Consider the following 15798-nt stretch of genomic DNA (forward strand, 5'->3'; position numbering starts at 1 on the left):
TTGGAGTCCCTAAGGCAGTGCTACATTGAGTTCAACGCTGACTGGCAACTCCCACGGTGCTGTTGGTGTTGCGGTCTCGGCTGTTCATCAGCTGCATGGGCAACAGCTTGCTCTCCATATCACACTACCCTGACCCATGTACTGGCTTGTGTATCACATGGTCAGCTAGGACACAATATTCATGGTCGACCCTGACCGATGAGGGCCATATCGATGCAACTGAATGGCCAAGGGGCTTTATTCTGAAATGTTTCCTCAAGAATATCAGCTTCCCAGAGTTCTTCACTGGATAATAATGATACTACATCCATGAAGAATGGCTATTGCTACTATGAAGGCAATTTAAAATAGTGTCTCCCATTTTGTGGAAATTTTATGTAAGAAAAATTCAGAAAGAGAAAAAGTATTTTGGAATTTTGAAGTATTTATTTGAGGGAATATATATAAAATCAGATTTCAGCAATAGAGTAAACACAAGAGATTCTGCAGTTGCTGGAAATCCAGAGCAACACACACAAAGTGCCTTGGGAAGACTGGTTTGAGGTCAGCTGAGAAGATCTTCGGGGTGTCTCTTCCCGCCATTACGGACATTTACTCTACACGCTGCATCTGCAAAGCAAACAGCATTATGAAGGATCCCACGCACCCCTCATACAAACTCTTCTCCCTCCTGCTGTCTGTAAAAAGCATTCGGGCTCTTACGACCAGACTATGTAACAGTTTCTTCCCCCAAGCCATCAGACTCCTCAATGCTCAGAGCCTTGACTGACACCAACTTACTGTCCTCTACTGTGCCTATTGTCTTATTTATTATTTATTGTAATGCCTGCACTGTTTTGTGCACTTTATGTGGTCCTGGGTAGGTCTGTAGTCCAGTGTAGTTTTTTTTCTCTGTGTTGTTTTAATGTAATTCAGTGTAGTTTTTGTACTGTTTCATGTAGCATCTTGGTCCTGAAAAATGTTGTCTCGTTTTTACTGTGTACTGTACCAGTAGTTATGATCGAAATGACACTAAAACGTGACTTGACTTGAGTGTAAGAAAGCCAAATGCCAGGAGCTGGTAGAGCAGTGCTAGAGACAGAAGTGGAGGGCACGATGTGGATCTATTGAGGTGGGGTGTAGAGGTTTTGTGTGCTGCTCACTGTGCCGAACCTACTCTCTCCTTGGCATTATGGAGACTGCAAAGAAAAGAGACATCAGGACCGTCAAAGACGCTGCTGAGTGAGCCTCCAAATGGTTATGGATCAGAGTGTAATCCATGGACCAATGCTGCTAGGACACAAGCCAGGGCCTGGTCAACCCAGATTGGGTCACCTCGGAGAGGCTGTCTGATGTTGAAAGACCCAAAAGACCCGATGACCCCAGGTTACATCACTGATGGTGTGTCCCGTCGCATCCTAGCATGTACTTCAGCATCTGCATTGGAGTAATTATTAAGTAACAATCGTGTTCACTTCAAGATTTTTTTAAATTGAAGGGTAGTTGGTAAATATCAGGCATTGTTTGATATTCTGAAGAAAACACTGAAAGAGGATGCAAGCCAGCTCTCCATGGGGAATCACTGATTTGCGAGTTCAGCCGTGCAGGTTCATGTCCAGCTGGAGCTGTTAGGTTTTGCTCCACAATGAAGACTGCCAACCTCAGTTCCTTTTTTGTTGCATGTTTCAGGCCTTAATGAATATATTCCTTAAAGTTGTGATGTATGTGTTTGTAGGCACTAGCTATGGGTAGTGCATAATGGCTTAAGAAAGGAGAAATGTCTAATAGATATTTTCAATTACTTTTTTTTATCATTCACAGGCGAGGCTCAAACGTATCACTTACGTTGGATATGAGTACTTTGGGAAACGTTGAATCATTCAGTAATGCACCAACACCCCGTGAGAAAATATTTCTGGAATATCTACAGACTGCCAGCCGGGTGTTAACCAGAATGCAACTTAAAGAAATTGTAGCAAGTGCCCAGTCCTTTCAAGCTGAATTCATGGTATGAATCTCTATGCCGTACCCCAGTCTGCACATAACATTTGTAATCAATGTCGATTTCACAAAACGTGGCAAGAACCAACTTTAGTCAAAGATACAATTTGGAATAATCAACCAACAGATTACAGGTTTATAGCATGTTGTTCTGAAAGACAATTACTTCACTTGTTATATGTTTTTTTAATATAAATTCCTTGTGTTTAATTCCTATTATCCCTATTTAATATCAGTGTATTTGGAGATGGAAAGTAGTTATATAATTCAAAACCCAGGCAAAGTTAGAAGTCTTACTTGTTCATGAATTTTAATCTATAATATACAGACAATTTTACATCTGATCTTCAAGTATCAGCAATCTTCCTTAATTATGGAGCAGAAAAATTGAATGAAGTGATTGCACCAGTTCTAAGCACACGTATTCTATCACACATATGATGTGACAAAATGTCTGTGCTGTTGCTTAATAGTTAGTGTGTTGCACATACCATGGAAGACTTGCTGCCTATATTTCTATCATGTTTTTGCATAAATTCAAACTCCTTGTAGTGCGTAAGGAAGAATCTGCCCACAGGTTGACTATTCTATATTTAATTCCATGTTGCAGCTAATGACAGAAACTGTGCATACTTGAATTCACAAGAGATATGTGTCCCAGTAGGTTAATGCTCAAACAAGTTCTGCAGAAAAGCTTCGCCTGTTTGTTCACCTCTGCACCTACCTGTGCCGAGGAAGGCTCAGACGGAGAAAAGCACTTAGAACATGGATTCAGTATTTCACTGCAGATAACACACACAATCATTCAAAAATACAATGACAGAACTTCATATATAGAGTCATAGAAAATTACTGCACAGAAAGAGGCCTTTCAGCCCATCTGGACTGTGCCAAACCATTTATGTTTGGCTACTCCCATTGACCTGTGCCAGAGCCACAGCCCTCCATACCCCTATCATTCATGTACCTATCCAAGCCTTTCTTAAACGTGAAAATCAAGCTTGCACGCACCACTTGTGCTAGCAGCTCATTCCACACTCTCACAACTCTTGAGTGAAGAAGTTTCCCCTCATGTTCCACTTAAAGTTTTCTCCTTTCACCCTGAATCTGTAATCTCTGGTTGTAGTCCCACCCCACCTCAGTGGAAAAAGCCTACTTGCACTTACCCTATCTAAACCCCTCAAAATTTTGTATACCTCTATCAAAATTAATTTCAATCTTCCACATTCTAAGGAGTACAGTCCAAATCTATTCAATCTTTCTTTATAACTCACATCATCCCAGACCAGGCAACATCCTTGTAAATTTTCTCTGTACTCTTTCAACTTATTTACATCTTTCCTGTAGGTAGGTGACCAAAACTCCACACCATACTCCAAAACAACACACACAAAATGCTGGAGGAACTCAACAGAACAGTCATCATCTATGGAAAAGAGTACAGTTGACATTTCAGGCCGAGACCCTTCATCAGGATCTCAGTCCAAAACATCGACAGTTTACTCTTTTCCACAGATGCTGCCTGGCCTGCTGAGTTCCTCCAGCATTTCGTGTGTTGCTTGGATTTCAAGCATCTGCAGGTTTTATCTTGTTTGTGATTGGACACTGTACTCCTAATTAGAACTCACCAATGTCTTATACAATTTCAACATAACATCCCATCTCCTGCAACAACTGTGCTTTACTTTGCTATGTGGTTTATCGTATGCTAAGCATTTTAAAATTTCTGATGCTTTTGTCTTTTTTTAATTTCCTTCAAATAACAGGAAATACCCATGAATTTTGTGAATCCCAAAGAACTGAGTATCCCATACAATGGAACTAAGAATAGATATAAAACTATTTTGCCAAGTAAGTTCACCTATTATACAGCTCTTCATTTGTCATTCTATAACTTATTTGTTGATATTACTGATATTCAAGCCACATTAATCAGGCCTGGGTTGATTAGTAGAAAGCATAATACTGATGTCTGCACTCCTAAATTATCTCTTGTTGTAAGTTAGAGACAGGAAAACACTTCAGGAAACATGGGTATTGATTGCCACTTTCTACACTAACTCCCTTTACTCATTAGGTGAGAGAAGTAGGCCACTGTGATTTGAAGGAGCTTTAAATAGATAATCAAGATTTATACAATTAGGACAACAGAAATTCTTTACACAAATATGCATGGAAAATTTCCATTTGTCATTATCGTTTGAGCTATTAGGATAGAGAGAACAATCATAAAATTAGTTCAGTTCTAAATGGCAGATAAATGTAATCTTAGATTCCATAAACTTGTATGGAGATAAAAAGAAAATGCAAAGTGATGCAATATGTTATTTACATATGTTTTAACTATGTTCTATTACATTATCTTGCATGCTGAGATATAAGATGTGTTGCTCAATTCAGGTATTAACTGTTGAAGACATCTGTAGTCCTATCCTAATATCATGTAGTTCAGCACATTCCACCTACTGAGATGAAAGATTAGTCCCAGAAATTCTTTAGGTAAGCATTTGGGGCACTGGGACCAAAATAATATTATTGTTTCACTAAAGTTTGGGGATTTACTTTTGAAGTAGATTAGTTCAACAGAGAAGCATTTGATTTACAAACTCCTTCAATAACCCTGGTGAAGGGTCTCGGCCCAAAACATTGACAATACTCTTTTCCATAGATGCTGCCTGGCCTGCTGAGTTCCTCCAACATTTTGTGTGTGTTGCTTGGATTTCTAGCATCTGCAGGTGGTTGGCCTTGTTTTCTTTATGTAGAGAAAGTTCAGATAGCTCATGGTGTGTTTTGAGTGTGTCAGCATCTTCCAGACTTCTGCGTTTGAACATGGCAGTGAAGGACAGAGTAGGTGTAGGCCAATTTCACCTTTGGCTCCACTCTGGATTTGCTACTGGCCCCTGAAGGAAGGCACTGAACTGAGGGGCCAAATAATGGGTCCACAACAGTGTAGCGGTTAGCATGACACTCAGAATTTAGAATTCACTTCCGACACAGTTCGGTGGGGAGTCTCTGTATGTCCACCCTGTGAAATGCGTGGGTTTCCACTGGGTGCTCCAGTTTCCTCCCACATTCCAAAAGTAGGTAGATCAATTGGTCATTGTAAATGGTTCCATGATTAGGTTAGGGTTAATCGGCTTCTGGGGTTACTGGATATGGCTCAAAGAGCCAGGACAGCCTATTCCGCGCAGTATCTCAATAATAAATAAACTTTGCAAACACAAGGAAATCTGCAGATGCTGGAAATTCAAACAACACACACAAAATGCTGGTGGAACACAGCAGGCCAGGCAGCATCTATAGGGAGAAGCGCTGTCGACGTTTCGGACCAAGACTCTTCATCAGGACTAACTGAAAGGAAAGATACTATGAGATTTGAAAGTAGGAGGGGGAGGGGGAAATGCGAAATGATAGGAGAAGACTGGAGGGGTGGGGTGAAGCTGAGAGCTGGAAAGGTGATTGGCAAAAGTGATACAGAGCTGGAGGAGGGAAAGGATTATGGGATGGGAGGCCTAGGGAGAAAGAAAGGTGGGGGGAGCACCAGAGGGAGATGGAGAACAGGCAGACTGATGGGCACAGAGAGAGAAAAAAACCAAACAACTAAATCTGTCAGGGATGGGATAAGAAGGGGAGGAGGGGCATTAACGGAAGTTAGAGAAGTCAATGTTCATGCCATCAGGTTGGAGGCTACCCAGCCGGTATATAAGGTGTTGTTCCTCCAACCTGAGTGTGGCTTCATCTTGACGGTAGAGGAGGCCATGGATAGACATATCAGAATGGGAATGGGGACTTGGAATTAAAATGTGTGGCCACTGGGAGATCCTGTTTTTTCTGGCGGACAGAGCGTAGGTGTTCAGCGAAACAGTTTCCCAGTCTGCGTCGGGTCTCACCAATATATAAAAGGCCACACTGGGAGCACCGGACGCAGTATACCACACCAGCCGACTCACAGGTGAAGTGTCGCCTCACCTGGAAGGACTGTCTGGGGCCCTGAATGGTGGTGAAGGAGGAAGTGAAAGGGCAGGTGTAGCACTTGTTCCGTTTACAAGGATAAGTGCCAGGAGGGAGATCGGTGGGAAGGGATGGGGGGGACGAGTGGACAAGGGAGTCGCGTAGGGAGCGATCCCTGTGGAAAGCAGAAAGAAGGGGGAGGGAAAGATGCGCTTTTCACTTAGTACTTGGTTTCTCAGGCTTATGCCAACTCCAGCTGGTGCATTAAGTATGGTCATATTCTTTTCAATGGATCTCATACAGTATACTAAAAAGGCAAGTGAATACATTTTTTAAAGTATTGGAACTAATTTACTTAAGGCATTTTAAGCTGATTTTTTAAAAATACTTCACTAAAATTTTAAAATTATAACTATTTCTATGTCTGTCATCTGTTTCTACATGTCTGAAGGTTATCTATTGGTGGTCCCTGGGAAACTCCTTAGTTTGTACTTTGTTGACAAGTGACGGGGTATAAATACCACCGGACCAGACCTGCCCAGGCATCATCCCTAATGAAGCTGGTAGAGTTTGTCATCGAAACATCGGTTAAAATCAATACCTGTAGCTGGTTGGAAGCCCGAGAAGAGGTTATTAGACAAGATGGTATTCAGAAACTATTTCCCAAGCCATGTCTGACTACAAAACAGCCAGAGGAGGTGTAAGCCACTCTTACATTACTTACAAGCAAATGAGTCATTGTGATTTTCAACTAAAAACAAATTGACTGAACCAAGTGTTGCTAAGTTCGAAGTAAATGTATTATCAAAGTACACATAGACAATCCTGATCATACTCAATAAATCCAATAGCCATTACAGAATCAATGAAAGACACACCCAACAAGGCGGACAACCAGTGTGCAAAAGACAATAAATAATAATAATAATAATAATAATAATAATAATAAATAAATATAGCAATAAATACTGAGAACATGAGATGAAAAGTCCTTAAAAGTGAATCCATATGTTACTGGAACAGTTTCCAGGCCAGGAAATCAGATTTCCTGCTGTTAATTCCTCTGAGAAAGCACCTTATACTGTTTGTTCATTTTCGGTTAGACCTTCTGTCAAATATATACCACTTACCTTCTGCTGATATTCACGTCAGCCATAATCACACCGTCAATGTGCAGCAACCCCCACTGAACTGTTCTTATCTCTAACCTTGGCGTTATACGGAAGCAAAGAGAAAGATGTCAAGGATTAATCTGTGTTCCCACAACCAATTCACTCACTTTCAAGGACTCTTTATCTCATGTTCTCATTATTTATTGCTATTTATTTATATTTGCAGTTGCGCAGTTTGTTTTGTTCTGCTCTCTGTTTGAACACCCTAGTTGGGCAGTCTTTCATTGATTCTGTTATAGTTATAATTCTAAAGATTTACTGAGTATGCTCACAAGAAAATGAATCTCCGGGTTGCATGTGGTGACATTATATGTACTTTGATAATAAATTTACTTTGAACTTCTGTCTACACTCTGGGGACTTAAGTGCAGATGTCAGAGGATTCTGCAACAGCCTTTCATGAAGCAAGTACAGGCTGACAACTTCTAAAGAGATGAACTGTATATCCATCTTGTTTCTGTGGTTTGATATTTTACAGCTTATAAAATCTAATGTTATACTAAATGGAGTTGGTGCTTTTTACGCACGGAATGCCATAATGCCAGGGTCTGGACAATGGGCTAAGTGTGACAGCAGAAAGTGAAGGAGATGTGTGGAATAATGAATACATAGTAGTTAGCACAACACTCTCCAGTACAGGCGACTCAGGTTCAAATCCCGCCACTGCCTGTAAGGAGTTTGTACAGTCCACCCCCTCCCCCCGTGACTACATGGGTTTTCTTCGGGTGCTCCGGTTTCCACCCACAGTTCAAAGACCTACTGGTTGATAGGTTAATTGGTCATTGTAAGTTGCGTCATGATTAGGCGAGGATTAAATCTGGGGATGGCTGGGTGGTGCAACTCTAAAGGCAGGAAGGGCCTGTCCTCGCTGTATCCTAATAAGTAAATAACCATGTATGGGTGTGCTTGGCAAACTCAGAAAGGGAAAAGGATTTGGGTGTGATATTAGACCATTCACAAAGAGTACCCAGATGTGTGTGAAGATGTTTAACAAGGGAATTCAAGCTTGTATCATTGCTTATGTTTTAAAGAAAGGCAATTCTAAGACAATTTAGGCTTTTTTTGCAGATAATTAGAACAGAGACTTTGCATTAAAGATAGCACTAGAAAATTTCATCTGTCATCTGCTCCGTCGAACAGAAAGTCCACTATTAATCTTGGCTTTCATGTATATCAGTGGCCTGGATTTTGCAATGAATGATTCTGGTCATTGGAATAATTTACTGTCATGTTTGAAAGAGCAACAGAATCACAGCCACATACCCCGGTGCCTGTATAATCGATGTTATATTCAATTGTGTCCAGCAGTATGTGGAATAGCAAATGATGCCTCAGTAACTGGAAAGACTGGTGCTCTTTCAACAGGAGAAGGGTGTTGATATAACCACTTCATCGAGCACCTCCGCACCATCTGCCACAAACAGGACTTCCCCGTGGCTTAACTCCCATTCCCATTCCTGTTCTGACATGCTGATCCACGGCCTCCTTCTGTGCCAAGATGAGGCCACCCTCAGGGTGGAGAAGCACCCTGGGTTCCTCTGACCTGATGGCATGAATATCGATTTCTCCTTCTGGTGAACAAATTCAACCCCCTCCTCCTTTTCCACTCACCTGGCTTCACCTATCACCTTCCAACTAGCCTCCTCCTCCCCCTTTTAATCTGGCATCTTCCCCCTTTCTTCTCATTCCTGAAGAAGGTGAGCCTGAAACATTGACTGTTTACACCTTTCCATAGATGCTGCCTGACCTGCTGTTCCTCCAGCGTTTTGTGTCTGTTGCTCCTGATGTATCTGCTGTTCTACCTAGTGGTGTGGAGTAGTTTTCACACACTGGCAAGAAAAGAAGAATGATTCCATGTGGAAGATGAAAATAGTGAGTCAAACATTTCCCAGAACATTGACTCCAGTCACTGTATCCCCTCATCTGTCTCCAACTAAGTCATACTACAATTATGGCACAGTGCCTAACACTGATGTCATCATGAACAGATTAGCAGAATTCAGCACAAGCTCTTGAAGCAGGAAGCAACTATATCCGTGTGATTTTAGCAATAGTAACTTGGATTAGTTTAGGAGAAAGTGCATCTAAATTAGAGCTTTGCAAGCTATTGGTTTTGAAGAGGAGGGGAGTGATGGGGAGATTAAGGGCAGGTGAGGTGGAGAGGAGAGGGAGAAGCTGAAAGAAGGGAAATTGAGGGAGATGGAAGAGAGTGGGATGTGGGTGAATGCTGGGGGTTGAAGGGGAGCAGAGCAGGTTGAGCACAGATGATAGAATAGAGGGTTAGGGAAGTGGAGGTTAGGGATTTTGAGCACTGCAGCCAAAAACAGGCTACTTAGCCCATTTAGTCTGTGCCAAACTTACTCTGCCTAGTCCCATCAACCCACATCTAGACCATAACACTCCATACCCTTTCCACCCATGTACCTATCCAATCTTCCCTTAAATATTTCAATCAAACATCCTCTGGCAGCTCATTCTAAACTTGCACCACCCTCTGAGAGAAGAAGCTCCCCCTCTGATTTCCCTTAAACATTTTGCCCTTCACCGGGAGTTATTGTTCCCCCCAACCTCAGTGGGAGAAGCCTGCTTGCATTAACCCCCTCTATACCCCTCACAATTTAGTATACCTCTTTCAAATCTCCCCTCATTCTCCTACACTGCAGGGAATAAAGTCCTAAGCTATTCACTCATTCCCTATACCTCTGGTCCTCTAGTCTTGGCAACCTCGTCTTTCACTCATTGATATTTTGAATCAGAGGGAAGGAGGATTTTGTGGGGGTGGGGGTGAAACAGGATTGGTAAGCAGAATGGGGAGATGTAGTGATTGAGGTGAAATATGGACTATATTTTGGGATGGGGATCAAACAGGATTGGTAGGCAGAGCAAGGATACTGAAAGGTGAAATTGATGAAGATTGATGATGGAGACACAAATTGGAAACAGTCCATTCAGCCCATCTTGCCCACAGCAACCGGGATGCACCTTCAGTGTTGATCCCATCTCCCAGTGCTATTGGAAATGAACACAATCCCATTAGCGAAACAGGATCTGCCTTTGACAAAGCCATGTTGGATATCTCAGATTAGTTTTTACCGTATCAAATAATCATTAACCCTCTCCCTCTGAATTTTTCCAGCATCTCCCCGGTGTTAGGGGTAAAGAAGGTCACTGAGAAGAAGGTGGAGATTAATGAGTGGGTTGGGTTTGTTGAGAAGGGAGTAGTGAGTGGCTGGCTGGGAAGCAGGAATGTGAGTAGGGGGAAACGGAGAGGGTTTTGTAAGCAGTAGTCAGTAGCAGTAAGCAGTAATCTTTGTGTGTCTGACGGAAGGGGAAGTGATGGGAGTTGGAGTTACCAAAAGCAAGGAATGATGAGGTGACGTTGCTAGGGAAAGCAATGGGAGACAGGTGAAAGGAGAAGGAGGGAGGAGGGATTTAGGAATGGTGAGATGTTAAGGGGAGCATTGTTTCTCTTCAACTTTGTGTTAATATTGTATCAGAGGCCTTGAATGCAGAAAACACAAATGTTCGCTTGTGGCAAACACAAGAAAATCTACCGATGCTGGAAATCCAAGCAACGCACACAATATGCTGGAGGAACTCAGCAGGCCAGGCAGCACTTATGGAAAAGAGTACACTCGACATTTCAGGCCGAGACCCTTCAGCAGGATGCTTCACTTGTTTACAGTTTACAACAGTCATTGTAACCTTTTTCCATTGTTCAGGATCACTGGCTAGACCAATATTTATTGCTCGTCCCTAACCACCTTTCTGATGGCAGAGATTACCTCCATTCCTGAATGGCTTTGGGGAAGGGTCAACCATAAAACTGCCAGGGTTTGACCCCTGGGATCTGAAGGACTGGTGGCATCCATCATCAGAATGGTTTGTGATTTAGAGGGAAAAATGGAGGTGATGTTGTTCCCAAGTGTCTGAAGTCCTTGTGGACCTTGGTGACGGACGCTGCTGTTCTGCAAAATGACGTTGGAATAGCTTAGGTGAATAATTAGAAATGGTGTTTTCTGCTGCTACTGTGTACTGAGAAGGGAATTTATGGCTTCCATTGGTTTCTTTGTTTCGGGGCAGTCTGTGGGGAAGATGAATTTCAGGGTTGTATACAGCATAACAACTTTGATAATAAATGTACTTTGAACCTTTGAATGCATGGGGTGGATAATGTAGTGCCTGTCGAGAAAGCTGTTTTATCCTCTATGGTATTCAGCTTGTGGAGGGTTGTTGGAGATGAATTCATCCAGATAAGTGGAGATAGTTCCATTCTGTCCTGGCTTCTGCGTTGTGAATAGTGGAAAGACCGTGAAGAGAGGTGGTGTGAAGAGGTGCCTTTACCCAGCCGCCAACTTTGTCTTTGTATTTATATGGTTAGGTCTGTTGAATTTTTGCTCAGTGATAACCCTAAGGCTAAAATGGTTGGCAATTTGGCAATTGCATTTAGGGGTGCATGTTTTGACAGTCCAGTTGGAAGTAGCCATTGCTTGGTCTTTGCAGTAAATGGCATGAATGTTATCAGTGACTTATCAGCACAAGGCTGTTTGTTATGCAGCACGTAGCTGAAGGCTGGCTTCTCTTATGATGAGGATCTTAGGAAAAAGTTTGAGTGAAGCTTCAGCCCTGACTATAGTGCTCACACACTGCATCCCATCATTGTTGAAGATGGGGATATACCTGGAGCCATCTTCACCCATTCATTGTTTAATTATCGACCGTGTCGAAACAACTGAACCTGATACTTGGACGATGATTTAAGTGCTGTGCTGAGTGGGAAAGGTCGGGTACAGGATGAACTGAGGCGGGGGGGTGATTCAGGTCCCAGAACATTCGAAGCAACTAACTCTGATATTTGGACATCGATTTAGGAGCCAAGCCAGATTGGAAAGATCAGGATGTCGGAACTGGAGGCAAGAGTCAGGCTAGTTCAGCTCGTCGTTCTGCTATGAGTCTGAGACTAAGAGCCTGTGGGCAGACTGTCGTTGTGGACTTCAGTTCAGAATGCTATTTACTTGCGTTTATTGTTTACATGTTTTTATCTCTCTCTGCACATTTGACCATCTTTTTTATGGTTTTTTCTGGGGTTTCTTTGTTTTGTGGCTTCCTGTAAGGAGATGAATGTCAAGGTTATATAATGTATACATACTTTGATAATAAATCTACTTTGAATTTTGAACTTTGTAGTCACTGTTTCTAAGACTGCAGAGATTTGATGGTAAAGTTATTTAATTTGCTGTTGGGCGCATACATAGTCTTGTGCTGAATCTACACCAAGCTGGTGCGTCATTTTTAAGTCTGACGATGCTTCCAACAGGCCCTCTGTGCTGCTCACAGTGCAAGGTCACAATGGCAGCGTGAGGGATGGCTGGGGCCGTGAGGTTACAGGCTGTAGAAAGGGATACCTTTTCTGCTGATGATGATGGTTCTCGGGTGATCAGATTTGTTCTGAGTCTCTCTCACTGAGCACAATGATAATACCACACAACACACACAATGGAGGGTCCCCTCAGTAGGATATCCACCCTACTATTACAGATGTCTGCAAACTTTATAAAATCCTTCAGCGAGATTTAGCTACAGCACTGTTATAGTTTATAAAGCATTTGGAACCCCTTTATTCCCTGAGTAGTGGCTTGTTCAAAGTTCATTTTAAATTTTATTATCAAATTGTAAATATGTCATCATATACAATCCTGAGATTCATTTTCCTGTGGACATACTCAGCAAATGTATAGAATAGTAACTATAACAGAATCAGTGAAGGATCAATCAGAAGACAACAAACTGTGCCAATGCAAATATAAACAAATAGCAATAAATAACAAAAACTTGAGGTAACAAGATACAAAGTACTTAAAGTGAGATCGCAGGATGTGGGAACATCTCGATAAATGGACAGGTGAGTGTAGCTATCCCCTTTTGTTCAAGATTGTGGGGTTGCCCATTGGATTGTTTCAGAGTGGACACTGGAGAGTTGAAGACCGGATAATTTCCCTAATGAATGAGCCATCTGCAGTGCCAGTGTGTGGGTCTGAGTTGTGGGTTTAACATTGACTGACCACTGGTTGGTAAGGTTGAGCACCATTTTGATTCTGAAGCCACAACAGGAATTAAAAGCAATGAAAATCTACATTTAGAAGTGGATTTCTCAGAGACTTTGCTGGGCAGCAGTGACGGAGGGGAGAGAGGGACCATTGTCACTGGCTTCAGCCTTGCTGGACCAACGAGGTAGAATAGAGCACTGCCCCTTCCTGTCTGTGATGCTCTAACAGTCCATAAGATATAAGAGCAGGGTTAGGCCATTTCACCAGTCGAGTCTGCTCTGCCATTTCATGCTGCCCGATCCATTCCCATCTCAGCTCCAGTCTCCTGCCTTCCCCCCCACCCCCATATCCATTCATGCTCTGACTACTCAAGAACCTATCAACCTCTGCCTTAATTATACCCAATGAATTAGCCTCCACCGTCACTAATGACAATGAACTTGGCTGATTCACCACTCTCTGGTTAAAGAAATTCCTCCTCATTGCCATTGTAAAAGGATCCCCCCTCTATTCTGAGACTGTGTCCTCTGGTCCTAGATTCTCCCACCATAGGAAACATCCTCTCCACATCCAGTCTATCAACATTCAATAGGTCTTTCAACAGTCAATAGGTTTCGATGAGTCACCCCTCATTCTCCTGAATTCCAGTGATTACAGGACCAGACCATCAAACACTCCTCATAAGACAAGCCATTCAATCCTGGAACTATTTTCATGAACCTCCTTTGAACCCTTTCCAGTGTCAGCACATCCTTTCTAAGATAAGGGGCCCAAAACTGCTCACAATACTCTAAGTGAGCCTCACCAGTGCTTTGAAAAGCCTCGACATTACATCAACATTCCAGCAGAGGTGGTGCAATTTGGCACATTTAATGACAAAAAGGATAGAAAAAATTTTAACACTTCCTACCTCAACCCTACCTCAACAGCTTTGTTGCTTTGTTGTCATTAATTACACAGTAACAGAGACCAATGAGTTGCCAGCACGTATGAAAATCTGCACCAGCTTGAGTTTGATGAGGAAGCGGTTAACTGGGCTGTGGCAGTGGGGAATAACTAACTAAACCATCAGCTCTCATTGGTGATTGATACGTGATCACCTTTAAGATCTGTCCTTCCTTTTCAAAAGGAAATGTCCACAACGTAAAATGAGAGGGTTGGGCAGATGTTCGAATTGTGGAGAAATGTATTTAAGCAAAAATGACCTCAATCAATTTGAAAGGGCTTTTCACCCACTCAAATTCAGGTCTGAAGTATCTCCTCCCATCTGCCTTGTGGTATTTCTGCTGTTTTTTATTGTTTAAACTGTCCCGATAACATTTCTGAGAATATTTAACGTTATGGAATCTGCTAAGAAATCTCAAATCATTCAGTACCAATTATTGCCTTTCCATAATTCTGTTACTGTGTACAAAACAGAGCACTTGATCAAATTGGGGATTTTTAAAGTGTGCCAGTATGTGGAGTGTTGTGATTTGATACACAGATACACCCAGTTGCCACATTATTAGGAATATCTTTCAACGTGGTGTGGTCTTCTGCTGCTGTAGCCCATCCTCATCAAGGTTTGACATGTTGTGTGTTAAGAGATGCTCTTCTGTACACCACCATTGTAACACATGATTAGTTGAGTTACTTTTGCCTTCCTGTCAGTTTGAAATCTAACTTCCCTCAATAACAAGGCATTTTTGCCCAGGAAACTGCCATTCTCTGGATAATTTCTTTTGTGTTTTGTATCATTCTCTGTTAACTCTGGAGTACGTTATGCATGAAAATTCCAGGAGATCAGCAGTTTCTGAGATATTCAAACCATCCCATCTGGCACCAACAATTATCGTATGGTCAAAGATATTTAGATCACATTTCCTCCCCATTCTGATGTTTGGTCTGAACAACAACTGAACCTCTTGACCATGTCTGCATACATTTATGTATTGAGTTAATGCCACATGATTGGCTGATTAGATATTTGTATTAACAAGCAAGTGTAGAGGTGTACCTAACAAAGTGGCCACTGTGTGTAACCTAGAATGACTGAATACGCTTGGTGGGTGGAAATAGTACCCAGAAATTTGGTGATAATAATCAGCATAGCTCCCCTAACTGGTCAGTTGCAGAGGGCGTTGGCCTTTGGAAAACTGATCTGGAAAAGCTTGCACTCAATATCAGGCTTGAGCTGAATTATCAAACCTCAGGCAATGTGACAACCAGTTTGGTATAATGACCTCATATATTTTTGGCCAAGGAGGAGACAAAATATTAGTCTTAGCTTTTATTGCCAGTACATCTTTGAGGATTGTGTGGACATTAGATAAATACGTTTCTTTTGAGTATCTTAAGACCCTAAAATATAGGAGCAGAATGAGGCCATTTGGCCCATCCAGTCTGCTCTGCCATTTCATCATGGCTGATCCAGTTTTCCTCACATCCCCAATATCCTGCCTTCTTGTATGAGATAGAAATAAAATACAAACCAGCTATTAATAAATTTATGATGATTAGATTCATATAACTCACAGAGAAAATTCACCTTCTCCTTTTTCCCAAACCTTGTACTAGAGAGAATCAAACTCCACAATCAAATAGCCACTGAAAGCATGTAGATAGGTGAAAATGACTCTTTGCCAAGGTGCTGTTCATCGCTTATT

At 42.0% G+C, this 15798-nt stretch overlaps 1 protein-coding gene across 1 annotated transcript in view; it reads left to right on the top strand.

Annotated features, from left to right (window-relative positions):
- LOC132397689 (receptor-type tyrosine-protein phosphatase R-like) overlaps positions 1 to 15798 on the top strand; it is a 271111-nt gene that overhangs the window by 179400 nt on the left and 75913 nt on the right. The window contains exons 7-8 of the mRNA XM_059976458.1: positions 1801 to 1987; positions 3747 to 3831. Coding sequence (XP_059832441.1) covers positions 1801 to 1987; positions 3747 to 3831 — 272 coding nt within the window. The remainder of the gene's footprint in view (positions 1 to 1800; positions 1988 to 3746; positions 3832 to 15798) is intronic.

This window comes from Hypanus sabinus, chromosome 8 (assembly GCF_030144855.1).
Source record: "Hypanus sabinus isolate sHypSab1 chromosome 8, sHypSab1.hap1, whole genome shotgun sequence".
Lineage (NCBI taxonomy): Eukaryota > Metazoa > Chordata > Chondrichthyes > Myliobatiformes > Dasyatidae > Hypanus > Hypanus sabinus.